The sequence below is a fragment of the Episyrphus balteatus genome, chromosome 1 (genome assembly GCF_945859705.1).
Source record: "Episyrphus balteatus chromosome 1, idEpiBalt1.1, whole genome shotgun sequence".
Taxonomy (NCBI): domain Eukaryota; kingdom Metazoa; phylum Arthropoda; class Insecta; order Diptera; family Syrphidae; genus Episyrphus; species Episyrphus balteatus.
Genome location: NC_079134.1, coordinates 31383830 through 31398526, shown reverse-complemented (window position 1 = coordinate 31398526; position 14697 = coordinate 31383830). Strand labels below are relative to the sequence as shown.

At 30.0% G+C, this 14697-nt stretch overlaps 2 protein-coding genes across 7 annotated transcripts in view; one reads left to right on the top strand and one right to left on the bottom strand.

The window, feature by feature from the left end:
- LOC129907830 (CUGBP Elav-like family member 2) overlaps positions 1-14697 on the bottom strand; it is a 473931-nt gene that overhangs the window by 331339 nt on the left and 127895 nt on the right. The window lies entirely within an intron of this gene.
- LOC129907833 (uncharacterized) lies at positions 12025-13636 on the top strand. The gene is made up of 2 exons (XM_055984227.1): positions 12025-12211; positions 13244-13636. Exons 1-2 carry the CDS (start codon positions 12028-12030, stop codon positions 13468-13470), a joined length of 411 nt encoding a protein of 136 aa, XP_055840202.1. The 5' UTR covers positions 12025-12027; the 3' UTR covers positions 13471-13636.

The following is a 14697-nucleotide window of genomic DNA, read 5'->3' as shown; positions in this document are numbered from 1 at the left end:
CATATAGATAGAGAGTTGGAGAGATATCCCAATGCCACCACCATCAAGAACAAGTAAAATCCTTTTCTTCAAATCCCAAAACTCTCAATAGAAACCTATTTATATTGTTACTCTCTCTGCTACTCGTATAAACGGGTTATGACGACGACCGACCGACGGATGAAGATGAATGCAATTGAGATACCAAAACAACAAACGGATATAATAGCAATAATTAATGGTTGCGGACAATGGGGCTTCGAATACTACTACGACCATAACAACGACCATCACCCAACAATGCGGATCGTTATAACAATAATATATACTTGGCTAAGAAATTGCTAAGGAGATATTACTCGATGTCATCGTCATGCACCATCCTTTTTGTTGTGCAAAGCCTTTTTCTCCCCCCATCACCAACAAACAACTAACGCCCTCTATATTATAACTCCCGAACGAGCCTGAGCCCCCATTATCTTTCTTCTCTGAATATGACAACTTTCTTTGTGTTTGATGTCCCGAATCCCAATTGACTTGACTATATAATAATATTGCACACTACTCTGCACTCTGGCACAACATGTGATATCCAATTAAAATGCAGTTAGACCGATTCGCCATCACAGTTAATTAATACGTTTAATTATGTCGACAGTCGACAGTATTTTACTCAATACATACATACATAAATGTGAATATTGTCAACCTATATACATATACCAATGATTCGCCTTCATACCTCTATTTGTTGTGCATATAAATCATACACCGAGGAATAGGAAGGAAGGAATATAGGAAACCTTATACTTTAAGAGATTCATTTGCGGAAGATGTTTCTTTAATTTAAAGTAAATTACATACATGTAGAAGCTAGAAGCGGTCCTTGTGAGTTATTCCCACTCGCTCAACATGGAAGCGAATCCTTAATAAAAGTGAATGAACTTGTGAGTGTGTGTGTGTGTTGTATGACATCGCAGTTAACAGTATATTGGTATCAAAGATATTGGTATACTGACTTTGTGTACACTTACTTATATTACATTCCATGTTGTTCTTTAGCAATAAATGGAAGAAGAGCCCTACATACGAATGAGGATATGATGACATATGAGAGGCCTTATATCAAAGGATATGCTATGTGCATTGCAGTCTGCAATTTTTACCTGGATCGAATGTATTTGAAAAGTCATTTCGATGGATAGAAATAGTCTTTGATGCGTGTTGGGTAATAAGTAGGTTATCTACAGAAATGGGTGAATATTTATTTACAGTTGTTCCTGGGTAAAAGGACACGAGTAAATCTAGCATCAGTTAATAGGAAACTTTTCTTCTTGGTTCTAATATCAAAAATTTATTTGAATGAGTTGTTTTTTATGATAAATTTAGTTGTTTTTTGACGTGATAACGTCTTATAATACAAAAAAAGTGACGCCATTTTCTAACGTTCCACTCTCGCACTTTCGCAGTGCGCGCAAAAAATTTCAATTAAAAATTAAAAATAAACTATTAGAGATAAAAAAATCTTTTATAGCTTATTTGAAAGATAATAACCTAAAGCTTAATCCAAATGAAGGATTTTTAAAAATTATGTCATTTAATAGGGTAAACAGAGGTAAAACGGAAAGATGAAATTTGGGCTAAAAAAAATCTAAACGCGAAGTCGTAGAGTTTTGATTTTGTTTTTGCTATAGATAGATGAGATTAATTTAAGAATAACTGCATTTAAGAAAAAATTCAAAAAAATTTTGAAACTAAGCTATAACGTTTTGTTTGAACGTTGTACACGTGTTGGGGCTATAACAAAATGATGATTTTGGGTATAGGAAATTTTTTTTGACAATTATGCGTCTGATACGGATTTTTTCCAACACTCTGCGTTTCAAAATATGAATTTTTGAAAAACACCTTGTTTTTTACGGGTATTTTTGGGTAATTTTTGATTTTTAGCTTTTTTTTTGGAGCGTTCAAAAAATCTCAAACTTATAGGACATGTAGGTTTTGGCCTTATGCATACATGTGCATAAAAATCGTTCAGTGAGTTTTGACTGAATAACAGAAGAAACGAGTCTTAAAAAAACACGTTTTTTCACCGTTTTTAACCGATTTTCATCGTTTTTTTATTTTTATATTTTTTTCTTTAATAGATACAGGAATAAAGTATATGGAGTAATGATAGACCATGACCACGACTAAATGTGTGCGAAGTTTCAATCATTTTCGTAAACACAATTTTAAGATAACGGTAAAATAAAATTTTAGAATTCAACAGGTTATAACTTTTGACGAAGAGCAGATATAAATTTTATTTTTTATTTTATTATTTTATTTTTTTGAGCATCCTGATACAATTACCTTTCATTTGGTATATCACACATAACTCTAGACTAACTACAAGCCACACAATGTTAAATCAAGAAACTTGCGAAAAACCTCAAAATACCAGTGGAGATCTCCCACCAGGAAGTACTGTAATCTCAGTCTGGAAATTCGACATGGTTGACTTCTCTTGTAGGCATCTTTGAAATGAGATTGATACATCATATGAAAGGTGAAATAATTGTCAAACAAAAAAATTGATTCCGTAGCCTGAGAACATAAAAACAAATGTTTTTTTTTTGCTTTTTTTAATGAAATTTGATCAAGTTCAAAAAATTCTAACTCTTTTTGTACATAGATGTCTCATAGACCTGATCGTTATATATGAGCTAAGACAATAAGCTTTCAGATGGTATAAAATTTTGTATACTTAGGTTGTTAGGGGAAAAAATGGAATTAATGACGTAAGAAGATAAAAATTCATATTTTTTTGCTTTTTTTGATGAAAATGATTGTTTTCAATAAATTATTTTTGCACTTTTTGCGCATTGTAAAAATTTAAAAATGGTTTTATTCTTAAGAAGAAATACTTGGCTTTTAAATTGCATAATTTTTTTGTAAGCTTTAAAAATAAAAAAAATAGTATAAAGAGAAAATAAAAAAGGTATTTTTTTTTTTAGCTTTTTCTTGTAAATTATGATTGTTTGAAAAAAGTAAACGCTTCAATTGACTCATTTTAAACAAAAGCACACAAGCTTTTTTCTGACGACGTTATCGCGTAAAATCATCGTACGTAAACCGGCTTTACAGACAGCCTCTTTTTTTTTGTAATGAATACCTATAGGTAGTCCATATCGCAACAAGTTCAAAGAGGGTGTGACTGTGTATTTTCTAACAATTTTTACTTGCATTGGATGATGACCGATTATCAACGTAAAATATATATTATTTTTTTTTAAATTGAGGTAGTTCGAAGTTAATTTAATATTTTCCGCTAATCAGAAAGGATATTGTGCATTTAAGTGGACACAAGGCGTCCATAGGTCTTGAGTATTTTTGCTAATTTAAGGTGAAGGAAGTTTGGAAGAATACACTCACACAAATATCGGAATACTATTCGATAGTTCGAATTGCAACCTTAAAGAATATTCGTTCATTCATTCAAATTATGTACATAGATACTATAAAGATTGAAAGAGAAACGGCCCCAAAAGTCAATGGAATTTAATTTTGTTTTTTCTTGAAACATTGAATATTTGTTTGTCCATTCGATTAAATAAAAAAAAAAAAAAAAAAACAGAAACGGTATGGCCAACTTACCGATAAGATATCTTTCTGGCTTCCAATTTATTTTTCAGTTTTTTTTAGATTTTTATCACTTTTTTTAACTAATAATTTTTAAACTTCACTTTCAATTTTATTTCAAAACAACTGACAATTTTTGTCAAAAATATTTAGTTTTGACGTTGATTTGAAAATATTGCTCCTTGGATTTAATTGAAATTTTTATAGAGTTTTTTGTTTTAATAAGCCATCTTATTTAATAAAATAAAAATGTTATAGCCTTCTCATTGAATTCCAAAATTATAGTTTTGATTCATGCTGCACATAATTGAATATACCACAAGTTTAAAAAATTTGAAATAACCTCTTTAAACAACTTTGTTCAGAAATTTTTGATAAAAAACAACAAAAAATTACATTACTAATTACAATTATTATTAATAATAAAATTTTTTGAAGAATCAAAAGTGTAAATAGGTATACAAAAATTCTCCGTACACAACAAACGAATATTTTGTTAATCCAAAAAACGAATATTTTGTTAATCCTTAGCAATCATTTGTTGTTCTTAACCGTGCAAAATTTTACTGAGCTAAGTACTGTGTTACCAATAAAACACGTCGACTATAATTATTTCTTAATTTTAGTTTGTTTCATAAAAAAATTGTTCCACATACACCACAGTGACCCATTTCAATGGCAATTTAGGAAATAGAATACCTATATCTTAAAATTTTTTTTTCCAATCCTTGAAGAGCTTGATGATTTCATTGAACAAAATAAAGCACAATACAGAATATCTTCCTAAAATTACAACTGGAAACGCGATTAGAATAAAAAAATATGTATGTTGGTTTAAGGTATGCATTTATGCAACCAAATTAAAAAGAATTGAATTGAATCGGTCATTTCAAAAACCACTTAAGTCCAAAAATTTGTATTTTGCAGGAACCAATAAAACTGTTTAATGCTGGAGCAAATAAAACTTGAAGGACTTTTTTATGCTTAATTTAGTATTTGAGTTATAAGAAGCTCAAATGTAAAATAAGTTTCAGAGTTTATTAGAAATACATACATAATAAGAAAAAAAAAATCGAAAATCAGGGAAAAGGATAAGTGGTATATAATTTAACCAATATAATCTCGTAAACGTGTTTTGTATGGCTTATTATTATATATTATTGAAAGTTATTTTTAACCATTTTTTTATTTACATGTGACATGCATTTATTTTGAAAGTTTCATTCAGTCCTAGCGAGGTATCGTACGAATTTTGCTTCGAGGTGTGCTTCCAACAGGTAAAAACACTCCGATTAGCATGAAATCGGACAAGTTTCCACTCTGACGCGCCACAGTGTGCAATTTTGCCAATCTAGCGGAACTAAATTCGTGGTTCCAAGTACACTTAATTTTTGCTATGAAAACCAGTTTAATTATATTGAATATGTATTTCTTCAAGTGCCTTATTGATTTTCAGATATATATATATCTTTTTATAAGTCCGATATAAGGCATCGGAGTACATATGCACAAAATAGATGGGGAAGAGCCGATATCGAGCAATCGATTTTGGGAGTTGTTTATCAAAACTATCTATATCGAGCGAGATATCGAAAAATTTTATTTAATCTTTATTATCATGAGAAGTCTAAAAAAGTAATTTGCGATTCACAAAAATCTGATTTACGATTTTTGAAAATATCGAAAATACGTTTTTGGCCTATGAACAAAAAAAAAAATATTGTATGGGGGCCGCAGCTATTCACAAAAACCCTTAACGGATTCTGATAAATAGAATATTGAGCGAGGTCTTAAGCACCATTTCACGAAGGATACATGCGGATACATTTTTAAAACGCTCGACGAAGTCAGAACAAATAATTGAAATAAAGGGCCTAAGGTCTTGAAACTAAATTAAATTTTCTTCCATTTTAAGACTAAACAACACATTTGTTTTTGTGGTAACATCATCATAGAATACCAAAAAATAATAAGAAAAAAATTTTTTCAACCAGCCTTGATAAATAATAAAATACACAACTATAAGTTTCACTCAAAAAAATGAAGTAACTTTAAATATATTTTTGCTTATTTTAATCTTATGTTCATGACACTGCAGAACGCCGCATGCAGTTTTAATTTTTGTTTCTCTGTCAAAATTTCATTGTATGGAATTTAACCTTTAATAAAAATATTTATATTCGGAAAACTTCGAATTTTAATAAAGTTCCACTATATATGTAAAATTGCACACTGTGGCACGCCGGACGGATACCTTGCTAAGGCCGATTATTTTTAAGGTCCATAATTATATTCCTTATCGTACTTATTTGTGTTGGGCCACCAAACTTTTTTCTCATTCATTTCAACAACAAAAATTTGGTCTTTTTGTTATAAATCCTCTATATTTATGGCAAATTCTATCAAAATTGAAGATTCGAATATTGTTGAAACATTCAGGACAATGAAAATTTTGAACTCAGCCAGATATGATATCAAATACCTACCTCTTAATTCTCTGGACTAAAGTTTTTTTTTGGAATGACCGGTATAATTTGAAGGGGAAGGAATGTATTAACTTAACTAGTTTTTACCCAGAATGCGTATCTACATTTTTGAGAAACCATTTTCAGCAAAAAAATCATTTTTGAAAAAAATGTGACTCAGAAGGTTTTTGAAATTATCCATTCAATTGTACACAATCACAATCTACGTTTTCCACCTTTTGTTACAACGCATAACACTGCCCTTTAGTCCCCTTGTACTTAAAGCCTAGCTATGAACACAGTATTTAATAACAGTGCCACAAAAAAACAAGAATTTAAAACGAACACCATACCAAACTAGGGCTATGTTTTTCCATGCGTTGAACCAAAATCCGAGTTTCGTTTTGCTGATATCCGTATAAGTCCAAATTTTGAGGGATGTTCCACATGACCACCAAAAATGGTTAAGAGGCGAAAATATTACTTACTATAATGTTCTGAAACCAACTTTAATCATGTGACCCGGAATGTAGCTACTCCTAGAAGACGCACATTTCATACTCATGCCTAACTTAATGCTCAGCCAAGCCAAGCACAGTAACGGCAGCAGTAACAAAAACGACACACATATCACAACTTGCAATGCAATGCACTGAGTATACGGAATTCAAGATGCATCCTTTCATATAGCTTCCAACCAACCTGAAAGGTGTCACACACTACCAATATCAAATTAGATGCTGTTTAGTTTACCTATGGCAGTTACACATTGCAACTTCCTCCTCCCACTCATGCCTCACCGACTTATTCGTCTGCCTTCCTCCCTCCACCCTCTGATCCTCTCTTCATCGTCTTATTCCATCAGATTGAATTAGCAAAGAGGAGCATTTCACTTCATCATATCATCGGTGCGTTAGGTATAGCATTGCAGCTTCAGTGTATACAAATAGCTATAAAGAGCCTGGAGCTCTCATGTGTCTAGGAAGCGCAACCACTTCTGCTACCGGCACCATGGAGGACTTATTACATCTAAAAGCATTTAGCTTAAACTTTATGACGAAAATGTGTGCCACACTGCGTTCGTTGTTCCTGCCATATCTCTGGCGCATATAAACAGAATAGCAGACACCTACACCATCGCGCACGCATGCAGACATTGTAACCTCTTGAAGGATAGAGAAGGAAGCTTGGAAGGAGAGTGTTGAGGAAACATTGTTAGCACGTTGGAGAATTAAATTCAAGACACTTAAGCAAGGTGGCGCAAATGATGAATGCCATCTAAATAGATAAATGCAACAGCAGCAGTAGCAGCCGCATTATCCTTTATACACTCAAACTATATTTTGCACACCGATATGCTATATGACGAGCAAATGAAGATGTTGCACGAATTCTGAAGCACGATGCACAAATCACAAAGCATGAAAGTGGTAGGTGGTGGTGGTGTCGGCTTTCATTTGCAGCTTATAGTGATGAGGCTGGTATTTTCGACTTAAGCCCTCAGGTGTATAATACTATTTCCTTTTGAAAACTATTATACTACCTTAGCTATGTTTCGTTCTCAGCTGACAACAACACATCATCCAAAATTTGTTGATGAATGTGTCGGATTGTGATTGTTTGACAGATGATGGGTTTGTTGTAGGGATTGAACTAGAAACATTGACGATGAAGTAGAAGAGTAGATTAAAAGAGATTAGGAGTATGAATTGTTAAATAAGGAGCTATATCCTTCTACTCACTTTAGAAAACCGCAACTCAGTTTAAATTATTTTTTGAGAACATTAGATGGAACGGTATGTAGTTTTTAAGGATAGATATTTGTTAACAAATCGTAATAGTTTAGAAAAGAAACAAAAAAAATGTGGAGTAACATAATCTTGATGGAGGCTGTTTGAAAAAAAAAAATCAACAAAACAAAAAAAACTGTGAATTTTTACGTAAAATACTAATTTTCCAAAAAAAATGCTGTAAATTTTTTTTTTTTTATGTTAAACTGAAATGAATAAAGTGAATTCCCGAACAAGTAAGATATTCTTTTTCACTTTGTATATTTAGTTATTTTTTGACGTGATAACGTCTTATAAATCGATGAACCATTGCAGCCACCACAAAAAAGTGACGCCATTTTCTAACGTTACACTCTCGCACTTTCGCAGTGCGGCAAAAAATTTCAATTCAAAATTAAAAAATAAACTATTAGAGATACAAAAATCTTCTATAGCTTATTTGAAAGATAATAACCTAAAGCTTAATCCAAATGAAGGATTTTTAAAAATTCCGTCATTTAATAGGGTAAACAGGGGTAAAACGGAAAGATGAAATTTGCGCTAAAATCTAAACGCGTGGTTGTAGAGAGTTGATTCTTTTTGCTATAGATAGAAGAGACTGATTTATGGATAACTGCCTTTAAAAAAAATTCTAAAAAATTCTGGAACTCCGCTATAACGTTTTGTTTGAACGTTGATCAGGTGTTGTGGGTATGACAAAATGTTGATTATGGGTAGGGGAAATTTTTTTTGACAATTCTAAAGATGCCAGGTGAAAGATGAAGGAAAAAAAATCAATGGTCTAATACGGATTTTTTTCCAACACTCTGCGTTTCAAAACATGAATTTTTGAAAAATACCTACTTTTTTAGGGGTATTTTTGGGTAGTTTTTGATTTTTAGCTTTATTTTGGAGCGATCAAAAAATCTCAAATTATATAGGACATGTAGGGCTGATTAATGCACATACATATGCAAAAAATTGGAATCGTTAAGAGTTTTGATTGAATACGGAGAAAAATAAATTTAAAAAAAACAGGTTTTTTGGCAGTTTTTAACGCATTTTCACCGTTTTTTATTTTTATTTTTTTTTTTTTTTTAATAGATAGAGGACAATTATATATGGAGTAATGATAGACAATGACCACGACTATATGTGTGCGAAATTTCAATCATTTTCCTAAACACAATTTTGAGATAACGGTAAAATAACAGGTTATAACTTTTTACCAAAAGCGGATAGAAATTTGATTAAACATTCATGAGCATTCTGATACAACTACCTTTCATTTGGTATATCACACATAACGCTAGACTAACTACAAGCCACACAATGTTAAATCAAGAAACTTGCGAAAAACCTCAAAACACCAGTGGAGATCTGTTGTGCCATGAACAGCCACCAGTGTGTGAAGTACCGTAATCTCAGTCTGGAAATTCCACATGGTTGACTTTAAAAAATTCTAACTTCTCTTGTAGGCATCTTTGAAATGAGATTGATACGTCATTTGAAACAATAAGCTTTCCCATGGTATAAAATTTTTTAAAGGTTTTTAGGGAAAAAATTCATTTAATAGCATGAGAACATAAAAATAAATGTTTTGTTTTGCTTTTTTTGATGAAATTTCATCGGGTTTAAAAAATTCTAGCTCTTTTTGTAGATGTTTCATAGACTTGATCTATATATATATTTTGAGCTGAAGCAATAGGCTTTTAGGTGGTATAAAATTTATTATAGGTTGTTGTATCAAAAAAATGAGTTTTTGTGTAAAGTGATTTTTTCACTTTTTTCATAAGAAATTATTGTTTTCAATAAATTATTTTAATACTTTTTGCTCATTGTAAAAATTTAAAAATGGTTTTATTATTTAGAAGAGATATTTGGCTTTTTAATGGTATAATTTTTTTTGTGAGCTTTTAAAATAAAAAAATTAATATAATGAGAAAAGAAAAAATGTATTTTTTTTTAGCTTTTTCTTGTAAATTATGATTGTTTGAAATAAATCAACGCTTCAAATGGCTCATTTTAAAAGCACACAACCTGTTTTCCTACGACGTTATCACGTAAAATCATCGTCCGTAAACCAGCTTTACAGACAACCTCTTTTATTTATATTTTTATTTATCAACGGAAAAACAATGCATTTGAAATTAAAAAAAAAAATATTTATTGCATCTGAAAAAAAGTTCATTAAACAAAAATATTTATTGTTAACCGACAAAAAACTTGTATTAAAAAAAATATCAATAAATATTTTTCTTTAATTTGTAATGGAAAACAAAAATTCATTAAAAGAGAATGCATTTTTTACAACCCAGTATCTAAACTATACAAAATTTAAGGAATATAAGAAATAAATTTATTATTTTTTTTTTCATTCAACAGACTTAATTGTTGAAGGTTTAATAGAGAAAGTTTGAAGGTCTTGTTTGGCAAAGTCAATTAATTCAACAAAAAAAATTTTAAAGATAAATTCATATTTTATAACGAATGAGTTAAAAAAAAAATTGTAATACATTTTTTTCCGAAATTCTGAGTTTGTGGACCAATTTTTCAAAAAAACTCTTCATTAAATTTAACAGATAGGAATGAAGTTTTAGCTTTTTTAAAATGTTTTTTTTTTTTTAATATTGACGGTGTTTCCGTTTTATTCAAAATATATTTTTCATGTTTGAAATCAGGAAGATTGTCCCCCTCACTGCCATATATCTGTTTTCCTTAAATTACCTAGCCTTTAGACAATCTTTTGGTATCATTCGATTTATAAAATTTAAACGAAAAATTAAATTTAATTAACATTTAAAAAAACAATACGGCAAAATCGGCAATAAATTCAACCTATGGAGGTTAAAGTATTTTTAATTACCGACACGAGACGTTTGAAAAAATAATCATCAAAACCAATGATGTTTGGCTGGGGGTTCCCTTATCATTTGCTTTACTTACTCCTCTAATATAACAAAAAAAACTAAACAAAACAAAATATTTCAATGAATTAATTTTAATCTGTTTTTTTTTTATACACATCTGCAGGTTATCGTATCTTTACTCCCTAAACGAATTTAGAAGAAACCTTAACCATTCGGAATTCCCAAATAATGTAGTGTTCTTTAAAAATTGATAACAACTGTGACACTTAAATACATATACGATTACCATTTAAAAATTTCGTAAACATGTTTTTATGCAATGTTTAAATAATGTTACATACTCAAAATTTTAATAAGTGTTTTAATTTCCTTGTTATAAAAATCAGAAAACTATTTAAATTTACAAATAAAGTATAGTATATATGTATTCCTACCTATTCCTATACCTACTATTGGTATGTGGCAGATAAATCCTGGGATCTTTAATATAAACTGTATTCTGCACTGTATTTACTGTTTGGAAAAATTTAATACTTAAGTAGTTAATAACAACACGTTTTTAAAAACAATTTGAGAGGGAAGAGTAAAAAGACTATCAATGTCAAAAATAATCTACATAAATGGTTGACCGCAAATTCACACAAAGAATATTTTACTTATTGTTATCAATAGAACATGAAATCAAATTTCATATCTGTAAGAAGGTCTTGTCAAAATTAATGTTAATCCAATTCGAAAGTATACCTAGACCTCCAAGATCAGTCGCATTTTAGCCAAGACCGCGGTTATAAAGATGAACCTTAATTATCAATTTATTGTATTTATTGTTATTCTCTGTCAGTTTTTTAGTGCAAGTATAAGTCATAAAAGTCAAATAAGTCAATCAAAATTGGAATCATCTTGCGATGTGTACTTGTTAAGAGATAGAGAACACGGTTACAAAGATTTCTACGAAGAGAGTGCTATGAAAAACAATTTGAAAAAAGACAACGAAAGCTTACATTTGGAATTCTATGTAATGGCTTCAACAGATGCAAACATATTGCTTTCAGAAAATACTAATTATGATGGTCCTCATTATGAAATTGGTAATATATTTATTTCTTTCTGAATCATCGTTACATTTTAAAAGCAAATTTAACTTGTTTATTACTTAAAAGTTCTTGGTATTGATCGAAATTCTAAATCGGAGCTTCGTTCTAAACGAGGATCTGCTGTAGTAGTCGCAGAAAATTCGTCTCCCAGCTTGTTATCGCCGTTTGATCCATTATTAGTTGAAATCATTCAAAGAAATGGTAAAAGTGCTTAAATTATGTAAAAATGTTTGAATTTAACTATGTGATTTTATTTTCAGATGGTAAACTAATTATCAATGTACCTGGTTATGCAGAACCCCTTATTACATATTTGGATAAAAATCCCATGAAAATAAATTTTGTTGGCCTTGCTACTTGGAATAAAAACCCAGCTAAATGGTTCTACAACTGTCAATTCGACGAAAATTGTGAGTAAAGAGTGATTTCGAATTTAAGATCTGCTTGTATGTATGTAGTTTGTGATTTTTGAACTAATTATATTAGGTATACATTTGTAAAATCAGCTATTTTTGAGGTACGAGGACCAAAGCTTTGAACATAGGGTCGTACTTGAAGGGTTCAAAGCATTAAGATGTTAAAAAAATATTAAGCTCCAACAAAAATCGAAGTTGTTTTAAAAGTTGTAATATTTAAGAAAGGGTTTATAGGGAGCTGCCTAAAAGTTGATTTTTGATTAGCTATTTCTTTAATGTAAAAATTTCAAAAAACCGATTAGGTACTAGTGTACCTAATCGGTTTCTTGAAATTTTCACCAAAAAAAAAAGTTTTGCATAAATTATAAAGATATGACAAATTTTTTTACGATATAAAATTCGACTCTTTTTATTAAGTAACTTTGTAGAAAATTTAATTTCTTATCAATAAGCATCCTTTTAAAAGATTCAAAAAAATTAAATATATTAAAAAATTTAAGAAAAAACGATAAAGCAGTAAATTATTTGTAAAGACCATATTATTTCAATTTAAATTTTGTGATCATCATTTTAAAGGACAAAGTATCGTCTATAAATGCTCAAAGTAAAAATTAACTTTTTAATAAAAACCTAAAAAATGTCGTTTTTTCTCTCTTTCAAAATAGGTTTTCTTAAATTTTTTTTATTTATCTTATTTTTTAATTTTCTCAAAAGGAGAAAAGTTTATTTTCTACAAAAAGTTAGATACTTAATACGAATTTTAAAATTTTTTCTTGCTTTATAACAATGTAAATTTATTACACAGGCAGTATCGCCATTTCCATTATCAAAGCAATTTTTGTTATATTTTTTTTTGGAAAATATAGAATTTTGAAATTCTGAATTGTTGAAAATGCATTTTGGCAAAGAAACCAGTAGTCACAATTTTTCGGATGTGATTGGGTGTAATTCCCTTAATAAATATTAAATAAATTAGTTCAAATTTCATAAATTAATATTTTATAAAATGTGTATCTTCTATTTCAGCAAAAATGGAAGGCCAAAAAAACAATGAACAATGGTCTGGATTCTTAAACAGGCATACATCATTTTTTCATGGCTTAGTTCCAACATTGGACAAATTTGATGACAATCAAGTGATAGAGTTTCAACAAGAAGTTATTGAGGCAGTGAAAAAAGTCAAGAAAACTTCAACTAGACAACAACCGATTCCGCGAGTAGATGTACGGTCTGGATTGTGCTCATGTGCTTAGAATAATGGTGTTTGGAAGAAAAACTTCAGCGATCATTATTATTTTCTCCGTTACTTGGAAAGATTAATTATTTTTATAATTTTTTGTGTACTTACGTTTCGATCAATCCTCGTAAATTTATTAAATAAATATGTTGTGATAAGAACTTCTGTATTATATTTTAAAATTTGTTTTATTTAATCATAGTTAAGTTATGTAAGTTATCAGTGTCTGATGACGACTGAGGTCGTCAATTCGTCATATTAGAGAATATCTCATTTTGATATCACTTGAATATGAAGAATCGGAATCTATTTATCTCTGCAACTCGAGAGCTCATATTAACACCACTGTTCAAGGATATAAACGGTAACCTTGCCAAATAAGAATAAGGATCAACTTAGCATTTTGACTCGGTTTTTAACTGCGATTTCGACGAAAATATGAAAACAAAACTAAGTGACTTGCCTTAAGCTACAAATTCCCGATTGCTTACCCAAGACTTGAAATGATATTTTTTTCCGTAAACCGCAATCGAAGCTGTTAAAGCAACAAATGCGTTAGGAATTGATCGATTTCCTGCAGAATTCTTCACAAAAATATGGGTACAACTTTGGACACTATTTCATTTGTAATCGTTTTGCGACTTTCGATTGAAGTTCGGCTAGTTTTTGGTGTTAGGGAAAAATGAAGAGAGACAAAGTTGTACTGTCTCCATCTCAATCTACAACCCCTCATAAGAGGAAAAAACGCAACGTAAATTGTGATAATGGCCAACAACGTTGATTTAATGTTGAAAAAACTAATTTAAAACATATTTAAATCAAAATTGAAACAACGTTAGAAAATTTAAAATTTTTTGTCGGACTCAGATTTTGTTGCATTTTATCACCCTTGTTGCTCCTAAGGTTTGTGAAAGTCATTTAGCATTGTTTGCATATTTTTGTCGAAATCATACACTCAGAGAAAAAAATAGTGAATATCGGAATAACTATTAAAATAGTTTAAAAAAAATGCTAATTTCTGGCTATTTTAATAGTCAATCAAAGTTCTCTTATTTTTCAAATTAACTATTAAATAGTCAATTTAAACTACTAAAATAGTTATGTGATTACACTGAGGGAAAAGCCACGATAAAATAACGTAAAATCAATGAAAACCACATTGATTTAACTATTATTCGGAATGAATTCGCGTTGAAGATAAACATTTTAAAACCAACCTGGAAAAAAGGTAAGTTTTTGATGG